Genomic DNA, 12,641 nt, shown 5'->3' with positions numbered 1-12,641 from the left:
GATTGTAAATAAATTAAAGTCAAAAAAAAAAAAAAAAAAAAAACTTACTATAGACACTGCAGACTTCAAGAGATGGGAAGTGGTAAATATTATCAGATTAAGATTTGGACATGCCAGGGTAAACTTTAGACTATATGAAATTAAAAAAAAAAAATATTTCACACCTTTATGTATAAGATGCACGCAAGGCCAACGGGAAACACTCGATCACATAATGCTACAATGCCCAGCTTTACGAGTTTGCATGAGATCAGTGTTTCAAGGTAATTAAAGATTTAATAAAATTATCTAATGTTAATGTAATATATTTAATGACATTAGAAGAAATAAGAGTATACAAAGAAATAAGCAAATATCTTATGACTATAAACAAACACATTAAAATTAAAATTAGCTTAACATAAAACATTGATGTATTCTGGTTTTTGGGATTTATTTCCGTGGCCAATATTTCGGATTAGGAATGCCTGAAGGACCCCTTGCGAGAAGATTCCTATAATTCCTAAATTTCAACAATAGAATCCTGTAACGATCCCACTATTAATTAACATATACTTACAGAGTAGATGCTATAAAACATATATGTTCATACCACTAACCATTAAAACCAGTTAAACTAAACAATTAATCTCAAGAGTATGACAAAAATTTAACAAAACAGTGAACTACGAGGCTGCATGGGAAAAACCCGAGCCTCTAATAAATAAACAGAAAAAAACTTACTATAGATGTTAAGTGTTTTGCGCAGCTGTTCGTGATTGTTTAGTTTCTAGTAGTATTCTAAGTTCTAACCTATCTAATTTCTTGTTGCTACAATCTGGGTAAATGGAGAGTTGACGTAGGTTTTATAAAGTCTATTTAATGTTGTAACGTCACATCGTTAATCTTTGTCGTTATCATATTTATATCATAAGACTATAGGGTACTTAAAATTTTCGAAAGAGTAGCCTGTACTGTATTGACCTCTCTAGCCTATTCAGATTTTAGGTAAGTGTGTTGGTTAATTTTATTATATTTTTCTATTGTATAGCCATATAGTGTAAGCTTACATTAAGTTTAAGCTCAATCGTGATCAATATCTAATATTTGCATAGCCCAAGGAATTAACAATTAAACATTCAGAATAGTTAGAAATGATTTATCCACTGAACTTTTTGATTATTTATCAGTTGCAGTATAATAAGCGGCCACCATGACAATCTAACCATCGATATTCATGAGTAATTGAAGCCTCAATATAACTATAGTACTGAGACCAAATTATGTTATGTAGCCTATATTTAAAATTACAGTATAGTAAGGCTGTATTTATTTCTAAAAAATAATAATTTAATAATTATGAAAAAAGATATCTTGGCTATGTGTATTTATAAAATGTAACAAAAAAAAACGCTGTAAGATTTAACTACTTTTTTACTATTTTAAAGAACAAACATGTTCGATACCTTGTGACATAAATAACACATGTACATCACTATTATACTTGTGGCCATTAGAGATGGGCAGTTTATAAAGCATTAGTGTCAATAATAGGGTTACTCAGTGGTAACCTATTACCATGAGGTAACTACTAGTAACGTGTTATTTCAGTAACAGCTGGACTGAATGATTTGGCATTCTCATAACATCTATAGGCTAGTGTTAGGTTACTCAGTAACCTGTAAGAGCCGAGGCTTTTTTATGCAAGTAATGAGGTTAGAAGTGGAAATATTACGCTGTGGATTGTTATTATGCAATATAAGTAGATTTGGATTAGGTTTTCATAAATACGTTAATAGTAGTATCAAAGTTAAAGATAACCTAACAAGCGTTCTTGTCATCTGTGCTTGAATTCGGGTACTATTTTCTATCTCAAGAGATGCTTTTCTGTCTTCATTAGAAGTTCGGGGTGAAAAGGTACCACCGAAGCCCACACTGATGGTCAGGGGCATTTCCGATCGGTACTTTCCCAACTTCAGATCATGTCTCAGATAGGACAACTTTTTCAACACAATATTTTGGTATTGGGTATTATTTTGGTAATATGTTATTGACAATAGTATTTTCCATCCTTAGCGGCCATTACCCAAATAATATATACATGATTTAACTTGGTTTGAATTATTTTGGAACAACGTCTTATCTGAATTGTGTTAGAGGCTTTTGGTATTAAACAATATTACTATTCTGTAAAATAAACTAATTATCAATTATGAACATTTATAGGTGAAATGTTTTTACATTTGATAGTTCCAATATTTCTAATCGATAGTTGATTTGATTGTGATAGTGGCCGCTTATTATACTGCAGCTGATTTTTCGAGTTAAAAATACTCTACTAGGATATCAATACTAATTAAATAAAAGCGATGAAGGACCTAAAAACATCTATATCTCGTAACATGTTTGAAGTTAAAAATGGTCATGCTGCAAGCAATTTTTTATTAATCTACCAGTAATAGAATAGTCACTTATATTAATTTTTATACTTGGGTTTTTGTAAGGAAATGTAGATTACAGTACTAATATATACAATAATATTTATAGATTGAAAACAATGCTTTTGTGGAAGGAATGAAAGTTGTATATTATTGATATACAAATTTCAACTTTAACCTCTTTTTAGGGGTAGGGCTGCAGTATAATAAGTGGCCACAGGACAATCAAATCAACTATCGATCATAAATAATCGAATATTAATTTGACCTATAGAAATTAATAATTAGTAGTTGCCAGCTGTTTTCATTTTACAGAATAACAATATTGTTTAAAACCCTTTGAACGCCAGCGCCCGAGACCGCGGCCTTACCCGTCGCCGCCAGGCGTCTCAGCCGCTGTACTACCCAATACCGCCAAGGCATAATTGACGTTTTAACAACCTTTTACGTTCCGCTCTGTGCTATCCTTATTTTTTATGCAAATGGAACGATTTTTTGTTTGTTTTCTAGCATATTGTATACGCTATCGAATAGTGTTGATTAAATAACACTACATATAAAAAAAAGTTTTCTATAATGTGATAACGCCTAAAGTAAAAATATTTTTATTTAAAAAAATTAACTTTAGACTAAAAAATCAGTGGTAAAAAAATATTTTTATACATCGCAAACATTTGTATTTTGTGCACTTGTTACATATCTAACTATTTACAAATTTTTAGAACTCTATCTAGAAAATTAGTGTGTTTACAAAAGTAAATTTGAAATGTTAACATTTGAAAATAATCTAATATTTCAAGAGCTACTTATATTAAATAAGCTTAAAAATACTTACGTGTTATAGTAATGGAAGTTTTATAGGTACTGATAATTGTCAATTTAAAAGTGTTTCTTCAAAGAACACAGGAAAATACACAAATAACATTATCAAATATTAGTAAAGAAGCATATTTACAAATATATACAATCAGTTCACATTCCTTTAGCATGTATGTTTCGGCAAGCACAAAGGGTGAACACTTTTCTTGCAGTTTTTGCAAATGTACCTACTTTTCTTCCTTTTGCCACCTTGGGCTGTGCTCAACCTACTACACACAGAGCAATTTCTTTCTTTTCCACCAGGTAATAGGTCAAGAGGTTCATTGCCAGCACGTTGTGCTTGAACTGGCGCTTGGTCACCGAGCCACTCGGCAGCAAGTCCTTCGACTAGTGCCACAGTAAAATCTAGTCTCGATATCGGATTGTCTGTGTTATTTTTGTATAGGACATATAGGTTGACAATCATCCGTCCAAAAATGTGGAATGTTAGCTTTAGCCAATATTTAAGCGTACGTCGTTCGTCCAGGTAACAATACAACATTTGGTCTGACGTGTCTACGCCACCCATATAGGAGTTATACTGACGAATGACAGAAGGCTTGCTGGTAATAAATACTTTATTTCCCCGTTTTTTACTTTTCAACTCACTTTTTGCCTCAGCATTAGTTGACAAGAGAAGTACTTGCTTTTTTTGCGATTTTTTCAATCGGGCAGCAACCAAAAGCATTTTTCCTTTGCGACAATATTTAGTTTGCCCTACACCAAATTTTTGTGTAAGGGTAGGGGGTATTCCTTGCCTGTTTATTCGTAAAGTGCCTGTCAGATGAGTAAGTTTTGCGTACAAATCATTGGCCCAACGGAAATGAGGTGAAAAAGTTGTCGACAAATACATGAAACCCTTTGTTCAAGTAGTTTCCCATTTCTAACAATTTCATTACAACAGTATACCCAAGTCCATGTTTGACACGTCCATTGCTTTGTTCTGTATCTCTTTTACCCTTGTAGCAAAAAAAAAGATAAACAGTAGTGAGTAACACTGTCGCATAACAACCACAATTTTACTCCCCACTTATGATGGTGCTTGTTGGGCAGGTACTGTAGCAGCTGTGTGTGATTTTTAGTGCCCACTAAACTTTCGTCAATAGACAGCTGTTTATTTGGTGCATAGTAATGCTTGAATACATTGTTAGCATGATCAACAATAGGAGCAAATCGAGCACATGGGTCATATCCAGGCTCCTTTGGTGAAGGCAAGTGTCGCGTATCTAGCATATGGAAAAATTTCAGAATTGATTCGAATCTATTTCTAGAAAACATTTTCCCGAACCAAGGTGAATTCTGGGATGACTTTGTACTCCAATATGACTCAATCGTAGGCTTTTTATTCAAACCCATATTTATTACAACAGCTAGGAAAGCTTTTATCTCAACAAAGCTGACAGGCCTCCAAGCTCGACTTCTGCTGTGATTTCCTAATTTATGGAGGTTTTGTTGAATAAAATTTCTAGCATACAAGTTAGTGTAGGTCACTAATATGTTCAAAAAAAGTCATAGGGAAATAAAGATCAAAATAAGTTATGGGGGCTGAATTTCGAGGAGGACAATGTTTACAGCCAGGAATTTCATTGAACTGAAAAGAATGGTTATACCCAGGGTCATTGTTTTCCCTCTATATTATCCCACTGATCATCGTCGCTATTAGACTCACTGCTTGAGATGTTTTCAGGAAGGCGGGGGCCGGCCACGTGGCCGCGGCGTAGTTGTAGTTGCTGCACTTCGATCTTCATCCTCAGATGACGAAATATTACTGACCTATTTACAGGCCTATTGCTAGCTAAAGTTCCTTGAAAATTACAACTTGTACTAGGGGTAGGAGTATAACTAGGATCCAAGTCAGTATCATCAGCTTCACTTTCACTTACTTCAGATGACGAACTGTTTTGCAAATTGTTTATTTCACTATCACTAAGAAATTCGTCCTCAACAATAATATTGTGGATTGTGTTGTCACTCACCGGCGAACGACTCATCTTGCACAAATAATACAGATCACTAACTTCAGAGAAAAACTAAACAAAAAACCAAGTAGGCATCTATGAGAAAGGCGGGAAACTTGGCAAATAGGTTAGTCGTAAACACTAGCGCACGCTCGGCGAGTTAGAGAAGTAAACAAACAGCTGAGTCAAGGTCTCCAGGACTGCCAACATTAAAATTGTTCACATATCATCTTATTTAGTCAAAAGGAAGTCGAACAGTGTCGACACAAACTTTTAAAGTTCATATGTATATTTAAAAAAATATTTTTTCCTGAACGTCCGATCGGTCGGACGTTGGCGGTTTTGGAACGAACCTAGGCTGTCCGATCAGTCGGGCGTTGGCGGTTTTGCATAAACCTACACTGTCCGATCAATCGGACGTTGGCGGTCAAAGGGTTAATACAATCTTAAAAGTCTATAACGCTATTCGGTTCAACATTGTTATTCCAAATTAATTCAATAAAGTAAAATCATAAGCATGGTATTTGAGTAATAGCCATTGGCAGCAAATACAATGGCGATCTACATGAGTTATTTATCACAAGGTGTCAGTCATGTATCCTTCAAAAGAGTAAAAAGTACATTTTACACCGTTTTGTTTCTTTCATTTTATAAATATACATAGGCCTAACCTAGATAGTTTCTTATTCTTCAAGCAGAAGAAAATGCAAAATGAAAGAGACAAACAGGCCTAACTCAAGTGCAAACTGAGATATCTGGTTGACAGTGATGGATAAAAGTGGTATTTGACAGAAATAACTTAATCAAAATACAAATTAATATGAACAAGACACAAGAAGTATTTAAGAGACAAAGGTGGTACTTAACAGAAATATTGACAAAGGTGGCACTTAACAGAAATAACTTAATCAATAATGTTTGAAGTTTGTTGGAATAGAACAGTAGAAGGATTGTTTAGGAAGCATGATTTTTCCAAACATTTGCCATTGTTAAGTCATACAATACAGTCAGTAACCTACGTTTTGAGATCTGCAATCTGGTCTCTTCTTCAGGTAAATTACTGAATTAATGCATGACTAAAACCTAGGTTAAAGTAAACAAAACATACCAGAGCGTTGTGACACGCATAAGTTGGGTACCACTACAGCGTCTATTACATGCACTTACTAAAACTAAACACTAATTATTAAAACTGAACTACAGAATACAGGTCACAATAGGTCTGCAATCACCGGCCAATAAATAAGAACAAATAGGCCTCCGGATAATACCATAATACCCAATTGTCTTAAAAATAATATGGAAATCTTGATTTGTAGGCCTAGGTGTTTCATTAACCTAAAGCATTCTTTTTCAGCAGTGCTCTGTGGGTTGGGATGCCAAAGAAGTTTGTAGGCGAGAACAGCAAAGCTGTCGCAGCTAAAGCACGGAAAGCAGCCGCCCAGGAGGAACAAGCTATCAGGAAGCAGAAACAAATTGAAGATGAATATTGGAAGGACGATGATAAGAACTTGGCTAAAAAGCAAGCAAGAAAGGTAATTAAAAAAAAAAAAATTAGAAAATCCTTAAATAGACAATAAGTTCTTGTAAGAAGCAAAATATTAGTACAGTAAAACCCTGATTAACCGAACTAAAGGGAAGGCAGCCATTTCGGATAACCAATTTTTTGGTTAGCCCAATTACGTCTAAAAATAACCTATTAGTATGGGTGCGTAGGTGCAAAGACTTATGTACAAACGATATCTTTAAGTTACACTTTTGAAATGGAGGAAGGTGAGTAATAGCAGCGGCAAGAGCTGGCTGGGTGAGGTGCAGCGCAATGGTGGGCGCTACAGTGATGCGCCACACAAGCACCCACTCTTCTGCCTAGAGGTGGTGGGTTGGCGCACTCTGCTGTTGAATATAAACTATTAATATACACATTAACATTCATGGAACTATTTCGGTTGAACCGAGTTCTGTTATCTGGGGTTTTACTGTAAGTATAATAGTATAAGCTGATGTAGTTGATTTGGTTTAAATATAGTAAGGTTTGTTTGGCTACAGATGTTCTAATTCGTAGTAAAGGTTTTTTGGTGAGTACGAATAATAGCCTTACTGCCCTGTAATTTTCAGGAAGAACAAGAGCGAAAGAAAATGGAACTGCTCAAAAAGAAAGCGGAAACCAAAGCTCTGATGGAGGAGGAAGTGAGTTCGATCAAAACAGCAGGAAAACAACCGATATCCAAGATTACCCGAGCTCAAATTGTGGTATGTAAGATACAAGTTACAATAGTTAACTTTGTCTTCTGCTCTATAGTATTATAGATTGTTCTGTTAGCTTTGGTAACGTGCAGAGCAAATACTTAGTTCTTTTTTGAGTGGGCCATTTGAATGCATTGAAAAAAAGATGCCACAAAACTACATAATAGTGTCATATATCTTGTCGATTAAACATTTATATTAGTTTTGAGAGCCTACTTAAAATTAGTAAAGAAATGAAAACCTTTTTATACAGATGGCCACAAACCTAACGTTGTTGATATAAAAGTTCCTCAACGCTATAATGGTAACTCTGCAACAACTTTTATCCACCTCTAAAACTCATGCAAACTACCTTAAATTTTTCTTGAATTCAGCGTATAGTAGAAGGGCCTAGAAACATTGCACACTTTATGACTCTCATAGATAGTGGTTTTATGTTTTGGAATTGTAGTGTTGTTAATTGTACGGAGATTGAATGTACCCTCATAGTGCATCTCACTGAGAGTGTGCTTTGTAAGACACAATATTTTGGATTTCTCATACTATAGGTGAACATCTTAAAGAGCTTTATAAAAAAAAAATTAATTAAATAATTAATTAATAATTAAATTAATAATTGATTAAAGAGCTCTTGTATAAAAAATATTTTGATAATTTACTCAAGGATCGTAATAAGGCATTGGCTTGTTAAAATATGATCTGCTAAGTAATTGGTGTTCTAGACGTGTGTTGCTCTAAAAATGTTGTGCTTAAGTGAGGATTTAACTATGCTCTTCTCTCTTCCAGGATAATGTCTATAATGTCCAAAAAATAGAGTAATTCCAAGAAATCTTGTATTTAATAAAAGGCTTGCAGTTGTTATGATTGAATCTAGAGAACTTTTACTGCTTATAAAACATGGATTTAATAATCTTCATTTCTAAACATAGGCAGTCTCATAACTAAAATTTAAGTTTTGCAGTTCACACGGACCATGTCAAAACATTGCTTACACAATACAATATTTAAAAAAATGCTCTGTAGAGCATTTTTGGTTTAGCACATTGTCATTTGGTTTAACATCTGTTGACAATGTCTTCCAAGTGAAAATATGAAATACTTAATTGATAAAGGTTTAATAGTTTTAATAAACACAGAGTGCAGTATCATTATTGATATCTCACTTTTTATTCAGCAGGCAACCATATGATTTGAATGGTACAGGAAGAATTTGATGTAAAATGTTCATTTTTGTTACTCATACCCAATGAAATTGAATGTGCTGTGTTGTATTATAATCTAAAAGCAAACCTTTGATAGAATCACATGAGGTATTCAGTTTATTTTGTGCCAGGCGGAGACAGAGCGCAGGAACCAGGCTGCGACAGGAACTGTCAAGAAGGCTCCGGAGACGCACATAGAGCAGCCTCTAGAAGAGAACATCAACAGGCTGCAGATAGAGGGTGATGAAGCCAGGACTGTCGATGAGGCCATCAGCATTCTCAGGTGGGTAGCATATGGTGCTGCTGTTCAGTTGTTCTCTGTTTACGTTTTTGAGACGTTTTTAAGATGATAAAATTGATGATCTATGCTCATGTACCATTCCCAGTCAATTTCGATGTGCAGAATTATGATGACAAGGTTTGGTCTTGTACAATCTGATCAGTACATAAGTAGTTTACAATATTGGATATGAAGAAGTGGAATGTTTTGATACATTTTAACAAGTATTTTTCTGAATACTTCTTCAAAGGTTCACTTAAAAACCCTTTCAGTGCAAACGTTCGTTTTTAGGGACGTTCTATAAAAGTAATACCCGAAGATTAAAATAAAGTTAAATGTTTTCAATATTGTTGTTTTTGTATTCACTATAAAATAATATTTTAAAAACCATTATGTAATGTTCTTGAACTAAATATTGACCAAACAAACACAACATATAAGGCTGTTTACTGTGGTACTTTGGTATTATCTATTTTTGGAGGAGATTTCCTTATCGGGGACCAAAATAAACTTCATTATATGTTGTTACTAGTACTTTCCTTGTTTCATAATGAATCATAAATACCCCATGAGTCATAAATCCTGTTGCCAAACTGCCTCCAAATAGGCATAGACGAGCAACCCTTAATAGTCCTAGATGCACAAATCACCTGTTATTAATATTGTTCTTTTAGTTTTTATTTTCATTGATTGTCGTGCGCTTGATTAATTTATAATTTCATCACGAATGATTATTTTCACCTCTGGGATTTACCTCAAACTGAAGAGGAAAATCTTTTAATGGCAGAATACATGTGGCGATCGGTAGTAGCGGCGATTGGTGGCAATGCATTCAACTCAATTCTCTCCAACATCGATGGGAGTACGATAACCATTTGTCGTAATGACGTGTAAATTATAAAATAGGTTAAATAAAATCTGTCCTTTTTAGTACTGTAATTTATTTCGGTCCCCTATAAAGAAAATTCCTCCAAAAATAGTGGCCTCCGGGTAATACCAGATAGGTACTTCCCTGACCTCAGATCATGTCCTAGATGGTCAAACTTTTTCTACGTCAGATCATGTTGGATGTGAGCGCAATTTAACTATTTATATTTCTAGTATGTACATAGGTTTTTTACCCACTTGTACCTACCTAATACAAATAGTAGATAGGAACAGAGTGGCCACCTCCTTGCTGATATCACTTTTTTTTGGGAGGTAGAAAATAAGAACCGATCGTCATAATGTCATGTAAATTTCCCAGTACTTCAAATAAAGTCTGCAGTTTGTAAAAATTTACTATTTTTTAGGACCCTGGTAAGAAAACTCATCTAAACGTAGTGGTCAAGTGGCTTCCGAATAATACAAATGTACTAAAATGTGGAATGCAGTAAAACTTTACTAAATTTGTATAAGAACAAAAAATCCATGTTTTCAATGTGAATGTGAAAAATTGTGTTTTCATATTCTTGTTTTTTATAGGCCTAAATGTTTTATTTTTGTATTAAAAGAGCTTTTTTATGTAAACATTTGTATTTGTATTTGTTTATGAGTTATAACAAAATCATGAAATATTGTAACTCAACTTTTTTTTATATAAACAAGTTTAAAAAGTTTATTTGTCAAGATAGTTCAGTGGATTTTTGAGGTTATGCACTATTGTACCTGTGGATGAGAACTTTAACGCCATCTACTGTGTGACGAACTTTTTAACTATGCATTTATAGGAGCAATATTTAAAAAAAAGAAAATAATTCAACGTAAGTTATTATTTATTACTAATAATTATATAATTTTTTAATTCATGCACAATAAAATAGGTTCATAATTATTTTAAAGTATATTTAAACAAAAAAATTTAAACTCAAGTATTTTAATCTAAAATTAACAAAGTGATAACATATAATGTGGGTGGTTGTAAAAAAAGTAAAGTTTGGCATGGGCTCTTCTTCATACAGCACAGGCATGTACCTTGGCACTTTTGCAAAGTAACCTGTAAAATGTCTGGCACTGAAAGAGTTAAGGTATACACAAAGTTGAGACAGGTAAGTCCAAAACCATGAAGTAATATATTTTTTTGAGTTGTTGAAGTTGATTTTGAGTATCGGCTCCCAAAATTTTGATAAGTAACTGGAGTATATATTGTAAGAAACTTTTTTTGTATGGATCCAACCTTTTGTGCAAAATCTACTTAATGGTATTTATTCTTAGTTCCAAAGATGCGGAAGTGGACAAACATCCCGAGAAGAGGCTAAAGGCTGCGTACGCTGCGTTTGAAGAAGTGGCAATGCCTCGTATCAAGGAAGAGAATCCTACGCTGCGACTCTCGCAACTCAAGCAGATTCTCCGGAAAGAATGGATGAAGTCACCTGAGAACCCTCTCAATCAGAGGCAGGCATGAGCATGAAAGCACTGATTCATCGGACTTGTAATTATTTTTGGACTTATTTTAAATATACACCTTTTTTTTGTTTCTTGAGGATCATATTGTGTTATAAATCATTTATATTGTAAGAGTTATTTCTGCAATAAATGTCATAAAACCTGTGATTATTACCATGTAATTGGTAGTTATTTATATAAGTTATTTATCACCAGTTGAATATTTTTTTAATAAAACCTTAGCTATAATAGTTCGCTTCGTTTTGGTCAGAAAATTTACTTCCTGTGTTTGACCTAAATCAAAAAGTATAAAATATGCATATAATCAAAATAATTAGTTAACTAAAATTAGAAGTCATACACCTCACATATTTTTTTCATCCGTTTCCAAAAACAGATTTTACATACTGAATTGTGAAGTAGATTATATGAACATTTTTACTTTCTTACTCAGTTTGTTTATAAAGTCGTTGAAAAAAAATTGAGGGACTGTACTTTGAAAATGTAATCACACTTTGAGAAAATAAAAATATTGGATAACCATAGGCCAGTAAATGTTCTATAGTATCTAAAAACATGTTTCTATATTGTAGAGGTGTATTACAGTTACAAATTAAAACGTGATAAGGCAATTAAAACTGAAAATCATATGTTTAGTAAATGGTTGATTATATTGCTATTTGCATGGTGACTTTCATGGTTTAAACAGATGAATCTGCTTTCATGTTAAGATTAGAACAACAAAGAACAACACTATCTTAAGTAGAATAAGAGCACTATTGACTAATTTGTATAAGTGAAAGTAACAGATGATAACTTTTCAAATATAAACAAGGAAATAACTTATTTATCTGACTTCATTTTTCTTCTAATCAGCTGTGTCTTAACATGAAAGCAGATTCATCTGTTTAAACCATGAAAGTTGGGTCAAGCAGATTGTTTGTTACAGTATTGTTTTTCAAATTTAGTAATAATTATCTTGCTCAATGTTTTTAACCCAAAATAACTTTTTATGTTTATACTGCCTAAATACTTACATCAACTTTTGAAACAAGAAAAATACTTTAATTTTCTGGAACTTGGAAAAACTTGCAAATATGATATGTTATTAGGTTAAGAAAAATGCCACAACTTTTTTATCTCTTGAGCGATTTCAATAAATGAGGTACCATTTGATTTAGAATAAAATGCATAAACATTTTTCATTCTAGTACATTTTTAAGAAGATACAGGAAGAATTTTAAGAAATTTATCATCAAAGATTTTAACAAGACGCCGTTTTGAATTTTGTTGACTAAAAATTTCAAATTTTTTAAAT

The 12,641-nt window shown here is 33.2% G+C and overlaps 1 protein-coding gene across 2 annotated transcripts; it reads left to right on the top strand.

The window, feature by feature from the left end:
- Positions 1-751: 751 nt before the first annotated feature.
- On the top strand, positions 752-11,505 carry LOC124355240 (coiled-coil domain-containing protein 124-like). Of its 2 annotated transcripts, none has more exons than XM_046806283.1 (5): positions 752-987; positions 6,594-6,768; positions 7,349-7,483; positions 8,811-8,962; positions 11,153-11,505. In XM_046806283.1, the coding sequence occupies exons 2-5, from the start codon at positions 6,610-6,612 to the stop codon at positions 11,340-11,342; spliced, it is 636 nt and encodes a 211-aa protein (XP_046662239.1). In that variant the 5' UTR covers positions 752-987; positions 6,594-6,609; the 3' UTR covers positions 11,343-11,505. The 2 variants fall into 2 exon arrangements, with proteins under 2 accessions (XP_046662239.1, XP_046662238.1); XM_046806282.1 differs by having other exon boundaries at positions 6,591-6,768.
- The last annotated feature ends 1,136 nt before the right edge of the window (positions 11,506-12,641 follow it).

The sequence above is a fragment of the Homalodisca vitripennis genome, chromosome 2 (genome assembly GCF_021130785.1).
Source record: "Homalodisca vitripennis isolate AUS2020 chromosome 2, UT_GWSS_2.1, whole genome shotgun sequence".
Lineage (NCBI taxonomy): Eukaryota > Metazoa > Arthropoda > Insecta > Hemiptera > Cicadellidae > Homalodisca > Homalodisca vitripennis.
The sequence above is the reverse complement of the archived record's forward strand: the minus strand, read 5'-3'. Positions and strand labels throughout refer to the sequence as shown.

What these genes read in the sequence shown, in the direction of transcription:
- LOC124355240 (XM_046806283.1), top strand. Translation starts at nt 6,610, where the DNA reads ATGCCAAAGAAGTTTGTAGGCGAGAACAGCAAAGCTGTCGCAGCTAAA. An exon ending in CTAAAAAGCAAGCAAGAAAG is followed by an intron (nt 6,769 to 7,348) that starts GTAATTAAAAAA and finishes TGTAATTTTCAG; the next exon opens with GAAGAACAAGAGCGAAAGAA. An exon ending in GAGGCCATCAGCATTCTCAG is followed by an intron (nt 8,963 to 11,152) that starts GTGGGTAGCATA and finishes ATTTATTCTTAG; the next exon opens with TTCCAAAGATGCGGAAGTGG.